Consider the following 12,439-nt stretch of genomic DNA (forward strand, 5'->3'; position numbering starts at 1 on the left):
GTTCCATTTAATACATTCTTTTGAATACTAGCTCCTGACTCTCTTGAGAGAGCCCCAGTTTGCTATGAAATATTGAGTCTTATTCTTTGAAGTGTCCAATTTGAATGTGCCATAAACTTTCCAGTGCCTACTGTATAGGCCTTGCTACCTGACTATCACCACCATTTCCAAGGGCTTGAGTCTGTTTTTGCTAAACTGCCATTTTCTCACCTCATAATTACTGATTATGTAGTTTGTTGGGCTTTCTTTTAAGGAAGAAAGATATAATGTAGTGAAAACTTAATGTCTTGCTTGATAACATTTTCATGGTGGTGAAATGGTTCAGCACCCATGGAACAATTGCTATACGATGGGCAGAATTCATAGTGTTTGTTCCAGTTACCTCAGTATTTTTTTACTATAATCTGTGACTATTTCTAAAACGTAATGTTTTCCAATGGCTAGTAGCTCCTAGCAAAAACGTAACTCCTTCAAGGTGGTAGAGGGAACTGCTACTATTTCTCCAGTTAACATGTTTTCTTAAAAGGCCCAAGTCCGCACAGGCACCCAGGGAAAGGAATTGTCACATACGGCATAGGAGTTTTTATATTTAATACCAACCAGTTAAGCACTAAATCTTATTGCTGCTATAAAGCAGAAGAATTGCCCCTATTTTACAGATGGAGCAATTGAGGCAGGGAGGTTATGGAACTTTTTCAGCTGTTGAAGTCCACACTCCTGTGGTGTGATCGTGTGCTTTTCTTCCATCTTTGACTGTTTGATATTTTATTGTTTTGGATTATCACTGTACTCTGCAATCCTCAGTCACAATCTTTGAGAGTGAAAGTTACTGCCTTATGTAGAAGAATCACAGCAGCATCTATCACTTCTCTATGAAACTTTACCATTTACTAGAGATGAGCTGCTGTAATAAAAGGGAAGGTAAGGAAAAAGTTTTTTGGAGTATGTCAATATGTGTGGGTGGTCCATTGTACACTTTGCATGCCCTTGCGTGCTCAATTGGAGACTTCAAAGTAGTGTCTGCAGGAGCGTGCCTATGCAGAGCAGCACCTTATGCTCAGAACAAGGCCTCTACAGTACAGGCTGCCTTGGTCCCACAGTTGCTGCTTCGTCTGAGCCACTAGCCAGTAAGCAAAAGAGGAAAATACCTCTCCCCACAAGGAAACAGGACTGATCACCCCCATCAAATTCATTCTCAGGAGATCTCATCCCTTTATGGGTACAGCAGAGACTCCAATCAACTCCAGTTCTAAGGTGTCCATATTGCAGAAGAAATCCTCTTTAGACATAGCTCCCACTCTCAGAACAACTACTGCAGCAGCACTATCTGACACAATGTGGCACCGCAAGACACACACAGCTACCATCCATGCTCCAGTACCAGTATTTCACCATACCTCTGAAAGGGGAGATCACTACAGTACCATGACAGCCTCCATCTCACCAGGCAGCACTGACCCAAACTTCATTTGAAAGCTATCAGAACCCTCCACCTCCTTCCAGGTTCCTTTTGTGAGAGTATCTCATTATCTCTGCTGAACCTGAGTCACTAGGGAAGATCTGCCTCCCCATACAAAAGCAACAAGTTACAATTTGTTTGTGTCCAGCCTTTGGTACTAGTTAGACCCTCCCATACTGTGATGTTTCACTCCATGATTAACACATACTCCAAGTTACACATTTTATTGAGCATTTGCTGAAAGATCAGCTTCAATTTATCAGTGCTGAAGGACAGCTGGTTGTGAAAGCCTCCCTGTAAATTGCCCAAGATATTGCTGACAGCCTCCAGTCCTCAGGCCTTCCAAGAAAAGTTCAAAACAGTGGAAGACCTTGTGTTTTGAAGGGCCTATGCTCTTCAGTAAACCTAAGACTCCCCTCTCCACATACTCAAGACACCAGAGCAGTGCTGTAATAACTGGGGATTTATGTGCCTGTAACAAAAAGGCACTTTAGTAGATCCCAAGCTGCTCAAAGATAGAGATCATTCCAGTACCATCAGCACACTTTCTCTAAGGAGCAGGAGCCCACAAAAACAGGTATCTCCCAGCCATACTTCTACCCAATTAGCCCCTCCTTCTAAGAGGCACTTTTGACACCTTGGTTGAGGGCATAAACTAATTCACTCCAACGGATCACCTGTTGTGCAACTACCCTCCTCCCCTTTGAAGATTAGCACATTACCTCAGACAAATGGATACTGAACGTTGTCAAATTAAGATATGCTATCCACTTCCATTCTATTCCTCCCTCAAGCCCTACCCCTCATCCTTCTCATGAGGAACTCTTAAAACAAGTTGCCTCTTCTCCTTCTGGGAGCAACAGAACCAGCCTGACCAGAGTCATCAGAAGAGAGTTCAGTTCCAATTACTTCCTTGTTCCTAAGAAAGATGCAGACCAATCCTTGACTTAAAATAACTCTCCTAGCACAGCACTTCAGAATGGTGACATTAGCTTCCATAAGTTCATCCTTAGATCCAGGAGGCTGAGATGTTGTACTTGACTTTAAGGACACCTACTTTCATGTAGCCATCCACCCCTCCCACAAGTATTTCCCAAGATTTGTGCTCTGGGGAGAGCACTGTCAATATCAAGGTTTTCCCGTTTGGACTCTCCTGGTCCCCTGGGGTGTTCACAGATATTCTCTTTGTGGCACCTTAGAGACTAACAAATTTATTTGAGCATAAGCTTTCGTGAGCTAAGCTCACGAAAGCTAATGCTCAAATAAATTTCATAGAATATCAGGATTGGAAGAGACTTCAGGAGATCTAGTCCAATCCCCTGCTCAAAGCAGGACCAATCCCTAAATGGCCCTCAAGAATTGAACTCACAACCCCGGGTTTGGCAGGCCAATGCTCAAACCACTGAGCTATCCCTCCCCAGTATTTGTTAGTCTCTAAAGGTGCCACAAGTACTCCTTTTCTTTTTGCGAATACAGACTAACACGGCTGCTACTCTGAAATCTGTGGTAATAGCTTGCCTCAAATTCAGTGTTCCCATGTTCGGATGGCTTCTCAGAAGCTGGTTGCCCCAAGAGATCCAGTTGTCAACATCCAGAGCATTAACAGTATTCCAATCTCTGGGCCTTCACATCAACTGCAAAAAAAAAAAAAAAAAAAATCCATACTAGCTGCAGTACAGGGAATAGACTTTGTAGGAGCTACTCTGGACTCCACAATAGCAAGAGCCTCCCTATCCAAGGAGAAATTCTCCACCCAGTCCAACCTAATTTCAAGATTACAGGCAGCCCACAAATAGTGAGGTCTTGTCAACAGGTCTGGGTCACATCAGCCTCCATGTATGTGACTACATGGAGATGCCTCCAGACATGGATAAGAACAGCATATACCCAAACACACAGAGCCTGTCCAAATGCATCAGAGTGCTTGGAAGGTGTTGGATTCTTAGATGGTGGAAAGACCCTTGGAGGGTCTGTGTTGGAGTCCCATTTTTGTATCCAGCACCTTCAAAAGCATAGCACATGCATCTGTTGGGATGGAGAGCCCACCTACCAATAGCCAGCACAGGGCCAATGGTCAGCACAGGAATCTGCATTCACTCTCACTATACTGAAGCTAAGAGCAGTATGATATGTTTGCCAATGCTTCCTTCATGCCATACAAGGTCACTCAGGATAATGCCTGACAACAAGGCAGCAATGTATTACTTCAGCTGCCAGTCCTTATGCACAGTGTCACTAAAGCTATGGAACTGGCGCATCTCCAATAGGGTAGAAATAGCAGCAGTCTATCTACCAGGCCTCCAGAATATAATTGCAAATTTCCTGAGCAGGCACTTCTGGCAAGATCGCAAACAGGAGCACAAAACTAGCTTCCACAGCATCTGCCAGCCTGCGAAAGACCTCTTGGCTATCCGAACAATGGAAAATGTCATCTGTTCTACTCCAAGGGATTTTATGACCACAACTCTCTAGTGGTTTCCCTGATACGCATAAAGAAGATTCCAGAGTCATGGTGTTTGTCATCGGTAGCTACCGGTGTGGTGCTCCACTCTTGTTCGATGATAACAGTCGGCTGTGTGCGTGTTCCCTCTGTGTACTGCCCCAGCTCTGCACAGATAGCTAAACACAGCAGACCCTGAGAGAACCCCCCAAAACCACAGACTCTAATAAGGTATGAAGAAACCCAAGCTAGGTTTGTCAAATGAAGCACACTAATAGTTCCCTATAGACTCTACCGGGCATACTATGAATTTGTGCTCCCCGACAATGGCCACAGCTCAGACAGTGACAGGACACGCCACTGCCCGCTAGGCTGGACAAATATGTGCACTCCAGGGCCTACTTTTATACTGTTGCAGGACAGATTACTCATCATAGTTCAAACAAATCTATCCATCATGTTGTCCTTTTGACTCTGTCTTTAAGATGCACCTGCCTGTTCCTTGTTAGGTCTATGGAATGTCTTGCTGCCGTCTTGGCACAAGTTCCTCTCATTAGCTGTGTGTGTGTGTGCACGCGCGTGCCTCTAACAACCTTTTCTTGCCAACTTCTGTGAGTGGGACTGGCCTCTGGCTCACAGCCCAGCTTTGCTTATCATTGCCTGGAAGTACTTTGGTTCAGGCTTTACTTTGGTTGAGGCTTCACGCCTCAGACTGGGCCTCTGATACAAGAATATGTTTCAGGGCCTCTTTTTGCTACATGTTAACTAACTGTACCATTAAATCCTCAAGACCCTTCTCAAGCTGCACTGTGAGGTATCCTCAGAGCACCCTGCTTGGTTGAGCCACGTGTGGTACACAAACCTCATCTCTCTCTCTCAAAAGGTAACACCCCTCAGACTTTCTATCACAAAAGGCATATTGACACATGACTTAGGGCCCTCATCAGTCCTAACCCTTTCTCCTTGAATCTGAGAGCATGGAATTGCCCTTTTTGGTTAAAATTCAGTCAGTTCTCTTATCCAAGAGAAAGGCCAGTATTTGCAAGAGTCACCTCCAGAAGTGGAAGCGCTTCCAGTTTGGTGCTCCATCCCATCTTCTCTAGCCTTGGAGGTTCCACTTTCCAAGATCCTGGACTATGTATTAGAATAAAAAAAAAAAAAAAAAAGACTCTGATAGAGTTCATTTGAGACACCCTTCCTCTAACCTAGCCAGGACTTTGGTGTCTTTGGCCACACCCCAGCCACTGGAGTTCTTAAGGGCCTATGCAACTTCCCCCCACCCCCACAGACCTCAGCCTGGTTTTAAACACAAAAAACCATCCCTTTGAAACAGTGGCAACCTGTTCCCCCCTCCACCTCTCCCTCAAAATTTTGATCTTAATCACCATTCCCCCAGCAAGGTGATCTGGGAGCACTCATGGTGGACCCACAGTACACCACTTTCTGCAAAGACAAGGTTATACTATATCTCCATCATTGCTTCCTCCCAAAGGTCTCCTTGAAATCACTAACCAGGACATTTGCCTTCCAGTTTTCTGCACAAAACCTCATGCCTCCAGAAAGAAATAAAGCTTTCATTCACTGGATGTCAGAAGGGCATTTGCTTTCTAGCTGGACAGAGCTTAAACCATTCCAGGCTACTTAAATTAGTTGCAGATAGGATGAAGGACTAACCAATTTCCACGCTAAGATTGTCGAAGTGGATTTCAGGTTGCATCTTGACCTGCTATGAAAATGCAACAGTGCAACCCCCCCCTCCCCCGAGTAGCAGCACATTCCACTAGTGTTCAGTCCACAGCTATAGCACTACTGAAGGACATTGTACTGCTACATAGTCTTCTATCCATATCTTTGCCAAGTTGCTGCTTCCAGAGACACCATATTCAAAGTGACCTGGACTTACCTCTTCGGCACCCCCCACCTCATTGAGTTACTGCTTGAGAGGCTCCTACAGTGGACATAAGGGACATACTTGAAGAAGGAGAGGTTACTTACCTTCCAGCAATGAGGTCTTTGAGATATTTTTGCCTTAGGGGTATTCAAAATTCTGCTATCCTTCCCCTCTACTGTGGAATTCGGCTTCACAGTTAAGGAACTGAGTGGCAGCAGGCTTGTACATCCCTGGATGCCCCCCCCCCTCTGAGCAACTGGAACTGCTCTGTGCAAGCATGGGCCTGCAGACACTACATTGCATGCCCATATGAGAGTGCACGAACACCAAGTTGTGTCTTATGTCCCTATGGAAGAACTTAGGTTACTGTAAGCTAAGTAACCTCTTCTTGCCATGCAACAAGTCCATTTGGTGAGTCCCAAGTATCAACAAATGATAGAATTCACATTTTATACACTACCCAAATAAAGTGATAAGCACCACTGATGCTTAGATTCTGCTTCAGGTGGTCTTGCAGCGTTACATGCAGCTTAGCTCTTATGTTTGTGGCTAGTTAAGATTTTTGGTGCTAGAGCTGAATCCTATCAGCTGGCAATTAGTTTTAGCATCTCTCTTCAATGTCTAATACAAAGTCTCCTTGAACCCTTAAGGCTAGTGCTCACCAACCTGTTGATTGCGGTTGTTGTGGGCGCAGGCTGCCCCCCCTCCCCTAGAGACATGCCAGCCACTTCTGGATGTGGCGTGAGGCCATGGCAGGCAGGCAGCCTGCCTGAGTCCTGCTGTGCCACTGATCGGGAGCTGCCGGTGGTATGCGCCTCCCAACTGGAGCCTGCACTTTGCACCTCAAAGCCCTGCCCCAGCCCTGAGCCCCCTCTTGCACCCCAAACCCCTGCCCCAGGTTCAGCCAATGCACAACCCACAGTTGAGATTGTTACACTGATTTGAGACAGTCCCTGAAGGATTTTGGATCTATAAACCACACATGACACTAATAAAAAGTGAAACTCATGAAATGTCCAGTGGATTCTATGAGATTAGGTGCAGTGTGACCACATGACCCCTGCACCCAAACTCCCTCCCAGAGCTTGCACCTCTCACTCCTACAGCCCAAACCCCTGCCCCAGGCTCAGTGTGGAGCCTCCTTCCACACTCAACCCCTTGGCCCCAGCCCAGAGCCTGCACCCCAACCTCCTGCCTCCGCCCGGTTAGTGAAAGAGTGGGGGAGAGTGAGCAACAGACTGAGTGAGGCAGGGCAGATCCTGGATTCATCTTAAATTCAAAGTTATTTTGTGCATATAAAGGTTGGTGACCACTGCCTTAGGCATAAGGTTTTAATCACTTCAGACTGCAAATCATGTAGTTGACAACAGCACTTGGTTTCTTTCACCAGCAAGACTTATTGCATCTAGTGATAAATAATTAAATATATGCTACTTTGAAAGGGAATTTAGGAAGTAGCTGCTTAACTCACATATGAAAGCAGACAGAAATTTCTCAAAGTAAGCCCTTTTGATAGACCAAGTCAGAGACATCTCCTTAATTTCATTGTTTATTTTAAAAATAAATTTATTTTTGACAATCAAACAAAATTATGTACAATATGTACATTGGGTAAAGTTGTTGGGTTTTTTTTTGTTTTTTTTTTTAACAAATATACACTTTTGCTAAGTGTGATAGGTGCTTACAAGAGTTTCATAAGTCATATGTTATAACTTAGTGTCCATTATAACATTACCATCCTTGTCCTTAACTCTTACTCTCCCACAGACATATTTAGTTTCCTGGTGTCCATTCGCATACACAGTCTTGACAGTGCCATCTGGATATTCACGTCTCTTGAACTGTGGCGTATGCAGCTCTCTCTGGCCATTGTTAAATTCTATAGTTTTGCTTCCATCTCTGTATTAAATGAGTGTATATAATTAAATATAAAATACACAAAAGGCACTGTACATAGACTGACAGGGCCAGCCTTAAACTGAAATTCCAACACCATACTAACAGTTAGTAGGCAGGAATTTAATTGAATGTAGAAATTTGTAAAGATTCTCAAAGAGCATGCACTATTTTTCTAGAACTTTATAGTTGTCAAAAAACAAACTCATTAAAATCACAATAAAGTTGATAAATATCATCTCAGCTGATCACTAGTGTTGCAGTTAATTTTAAACAATACTAAAGCTGCATTCTGAAGGCAATTTTTTTTAAAAAAAAAAGTTCAGAGAGGCTGTCTTAATAGTTAAAGCAAGGAAGGAGAGGTAGAGATCACTGAAGTGTAAAAGTATGGGAATCATTAGAAACATGCATCTTTGGAAAGTTTATTCTTGATTTAGTTAAATCAAGGTATGAAATATAGCTTACCATCCTATTTGAAGCATTGGAAGGCCCAAACAAATTTGTCCCTGATTCAGGAAAAGTATTTAAGCACGTGCTAAAGTGCTTTCCTATTTCAGGGCCTATATTAGTACATGCAATTAATTAAATGAATGCTTGGACTCTGTCTATTAAAAGCAGATTACAACATGTACTTTGTGTAAATACATTATTCAGTATAAACTGCTACATTTCTTCTATATATCAGACATGATGTATCAAACTTTTTCAAGTGTAAGCTTCTCAAGAGCTCAATAAGGTTTTAAATGAAGTCTTTTCTATTACTAGTGGATTACCACACAGTTATACAAATATTCATTTTTCATCCTTTCATACAATATATCCATCTTAACTTGAAGACAAGCACTGTACACAGAAAATGAGTACTCAAGGAAGGGTGGATGAACTTCAGTGTGCCAAGAACTCTTTCCCCCCCTCTACTGTGTGGGAACCTGTAGGGTATATTAAAAGTAAAAATTTACCTCTGCACGCGAACAATAGTGCCATCTGGAAAAATGCTTTCCTCTCCCCCATCCATAAATAAATTCTTAATAGTTTGGTCAGGAAATGTAATTTCTTTCCTTCCATCAGGGTAATGCTTCTCTGTAACAATGTGCATATTTTGTTTCAAAATAACTATAGAAAGTTTTTATATGAAAATTAAACTATACAGATAAAAGGTTCATAGTTTTTACCTATTTGTCCATTTGAGAAATGTAAGACTTCTAACCCATCAGGGTATGTAGTATGAGTTGTCTGGGCATCTGCATAATAGTAAATCTGTAGAGAAGAATAGATCATAAGTGTCTTTAAGAAAATCTGGCCATATAAACTGTTGGGAAGATAATTTGGATACATACCACTCTTTGATCAGGCATAACTTGTTTCACATCCCCATTAAAGAATGTTACAGTTATGGTCTTTCCATCCGAACTCATTTCTTTCCGTGTTCCATTAGGGAAAAATATAAGATGACAGCCATTTTTTAAAACCTTTTCAACCTAAAAGGTAAATTACATAAAGGTGGATGTTCAGCAATAAAACTGGTATAACGTTTCCAACAATAATTTCAGTTAAAATTAAATTCTTTGGTCATTTTAGCAGTTTGACAGAGTTTGAGCTATTGACAGGCAAATCAGCATTAGACGAATATTTGTCTGACTTTTGCCCAGACTTTAAGACTGAGCTCTTTGAGAGCCAAAGTTTGTTTCCACTTCTCATCCAACCTTGAATTTCCATAACTTTCCATTGTCTGGTTTGACACAATAGTAGTAATAAAATGCAGCCAGAGACGCTGTTGTGGAACCAGAAAGCAACACACAGGAATAACAATTTATGGATTTGTCATCCACATTCCTGAAATAGTTTCTCACATTTTGTCAAACCAGTTCTCCAATAATTTTCTCCAATAAGCAAAGAAAGTAGTTTCTTTTCCCTTAATTGTATAAATTCTTGTTAAATTGGGCATCTGGCTCAAGGACTTATTTATTTAAAACAGAGGTTGGAAATAATATTTTTAATATCATAACACTAAGAAGCCTCAGTCATGTACATTGTACAGCACCTAACCTAATAGTCAAACAGAATAAAAAGACAGTCCCTGACCCAAAGAACTTAAACTAAGTATAAGACAAAGACTGATTGGGGTGGGGGGAGTGTGTACAAGAAACAAATGAGACCCTCGTTTTCCTTTTTTTGCTGGTTTGGTCATTTCCAATTGGACTCAAGTATGAAACCATCCTATGTGTATATATGGAACAGTTTACAACACACAATTTTTATGAAAGTGATTTAGGTATTTAGATTTTAACATTTATCTTAGACTCTAAATGCTTCACAAATGAAAGGGATACCCACCCAACAGCCCCATATATAAATTGAACAAGAGAGGCACCGCAGCCCTGACAAAGATGAGTTCCCCTGAAAGAGTGAATTAATTGCCCAGATCTATTCTCTGTAGCCTCATAAAGGAAATCTAATCCTACCTTTCCATCAGGATAGTTAACTTCTCCCTGTATTTCTTCACTACCTGTAGACACAAGAAAAGGGGACTCTAATGGCACACACGTTTCAGTAGGGGACATGTCCTGAAATGAAAAGATTTCTCTAGTAAGCAACTGTGACAGAGTACAACCCTGTATTAATACCCTCCACACTACTGTAATAATCATTGTACAAATTATGTCCTGTGAGGTATCATTTGAAAACTAATAACTCACTGTCAATATCACGATGAAATACATACAATATTACATGTAAAATTAGGAACAAATTGAAATCCTGACTGAAGTTTGTTTATCAGACAAGTCTGGGGAGGGGGTAAACCTGTTTCTCAAAGACAAAGGACAAGCCTCTTGCCAGGTGTAAATCTACAAAGTGGCCATTCTTTGACAAAGAAGGGAGGCTTGAACAAACATCTGCATCTTAGCAAACAGCAGCATGAAACCTGGTTCACCTCAAGACTCCAGCCTCACAGTGGGAATGAACTTCATTTAAGGGTAGCCTTAAGGAAAATGTATTTCAGGTTGGGAGCTTACAGAAGCAAAAGCATTGTGAGACACCCCAAGTTGCAAGGCAGGTGGCGGGACAGCCCCTCACTAGTCTGGATTGCAACCTGGAATGTGACAGCAATAAATCAAGCTCCATTTTTGTGGGATTTTTCTGGAACATAAAGATAATCTAACTTTTCTATCACATCTGGTATCTTTTTTTACGCAGCCAAACTTGAGGGATTTTTCAGGAAGTGAGAAGGCAGCTCATGAAAGCAAGGAGGGACCAAGAGAATCATCAACCCAAAGCACCTAGAGAAAAGGTCTGATATAGCTTATTGGATAATGACAAATCCACACACAAGATTTGTTAGGTTTTGGCAATCAGCTTTTGCCCAGATTGTTAAAGTGGATCTCATTATAACAAATTCCAATCTGGTGCTTAACTTAAATCATCAGTAACAACAGATTCCAAGGCACGGAACCATTATTCAAGTTTCATATACTTCTAGCAAATGCTACATACAGTAATTAATAAAGATGTATTATGTCTCAACTACCTGCATTCTTACAAAATCCACTGTTCTTTCTTCAGAAAAGAGATAAACATCCAGTTTTTTCTACAAACATTTATTAAAATTCGGTAAATTTGTAAGATACTTTGCTTAGCTACAATTGAACATCACCAAACATCTCCCCCTGCTGTAACCAAAAAAAATATGGTTCCAAATACTAGATGCAAGTGTAATTTTCTGTACAAGTATTCTGCATTACCAAAGTGTAGTTTAATATTGTAGTCATTACTAAATCTTGTCTAGTGTTCTTATGGCAGTTTCATAAATCACTTTTCAGGCTTCACATTTACGTAATGCAGATAACTATTCTATTATTTGGAATCGAGTCAAAATAGACAACATTCTGGTACAGGACTTACTATCATAAAAGTCCTAGAGGAATCTTCTAGTGTCATCATTGTCTTGTCAAAGTTACTCCCATCACTAACAGGTGCTGATTTAGGTCTTCTAGAAGGCTTTCCTGTTCAAATTATAAAAACTGTTAATTTTACATCATCTCAGCAGCCAAGAAGCAGTTTGGGTGTTATAAGCAAATATAATGATCAGAATGATAAACTATACTGGATATCTGCATACCTCATGTGCAGTATTAACTTGAAAGCAGTATCTTCAGCTACTCAAGAAGAATTAATATCGAGTTAAGTGTGTTACCTCAGATATATTATTGCTTGCTATAGTAGCAAAGAGCTACAATTTAAGTTATGTTTCAGAGTAGCAGCCGTGTTAGTCTGTATTCACAAAAAGAAAAGGAGTACTTGTGGCACCTTAGAGACTAACAAATTTATTTGAGCATAAGCTTTCATGAGCTACAGCTCACTTCATCGGATGCATTCAGTGGAAAATACAGTGGGGAGATTTATATACATAGAGAACACGAAACAATGGGTGTTAACATACAGACTGTAATGAGAGTGATCGCTTAAGGTGAGCTAATACTAGCAGGAGAGTGGGGGGGGAAAAAAACCTTTTGTAGTGATAATCAAGGTGGGCCATTTCCAGCAGTCCTTGCTTACAGACAGCCCCCCAACCTGAAACAAATACTCACCAGCAACCACACACCACACAACAGAACCACTAACCCAGGAACCTACCCTTGCAACAAAGCCCGTTGCCAACTGTGCCCACATATCTATTCAGGGGACACCATCATAGGGCCTAATAACATCAGCCGCACTATCAGAGGCTCGTTCACCTGCACATCCACCAATGTGA

At 41.5% G+C, this 12,439-nt stretch overlaps 1 protein-coding gene across 2 annotated transcripts in view; it reads right to left on the minus strand.

The window, feature by feature from the left end:
• Positions 1-3,043: 3,043 nt before the first annotated feature.
• The window catches only part of CPAP (centrosome assembly and centriole elongation protein), a 32,002-nt gene continuing 22,606 nt past the window's right edge, over positions 3,044-12,439 (minus strand). For both annotated transcript variants that reach the window (XM_074957865.1, XM_074957873.1), the window contains 7 exons: positions 11,587-11,687; positions 10,149-10,250; positions 9,024-9,164; positions 8,859-8,943; positions 8,646-8,766; positions 7,526-7,689; positions 3,044-3,093 (listed from right to left, as the gene is read on the minus strand). In XM_074957865.1, the coding sequence (XP_074813966.1) occupies positions 3,059-3,093; positions 7,526-7,689; positions 8,646-8,766; positions 8,859-8,943; positions 9,024-9,164; positions 10,149-10,250; positions 11,587-11,687 (749 nt within the window). In that variant the 3' untranslated portion in view covers positions 3,044-3,058. The remainder of the gene's footprint in view (positions 3,094-7,525; positions 7,690-8,645; positions 8,767-8,858; positions 8,944-9,023; positions 9,165-10,148; positions 10,251-11,586; positions 11,688-12,439) is intronic.

Source organism: Natator depressus, chromosome 1 (genome assembly GCF_965152275.1).
Source record: "Natator depressus isolate rNatDep1 chromosome 1, rNatDep2.hap1, whole genome shotgun sequence".
Classification (NCBI taxonomy): domain Eukaryota; kingdom Metazoa; phylum Chordata; order Testudines; family Cheloniidae; genus Natator; species Natator depressus.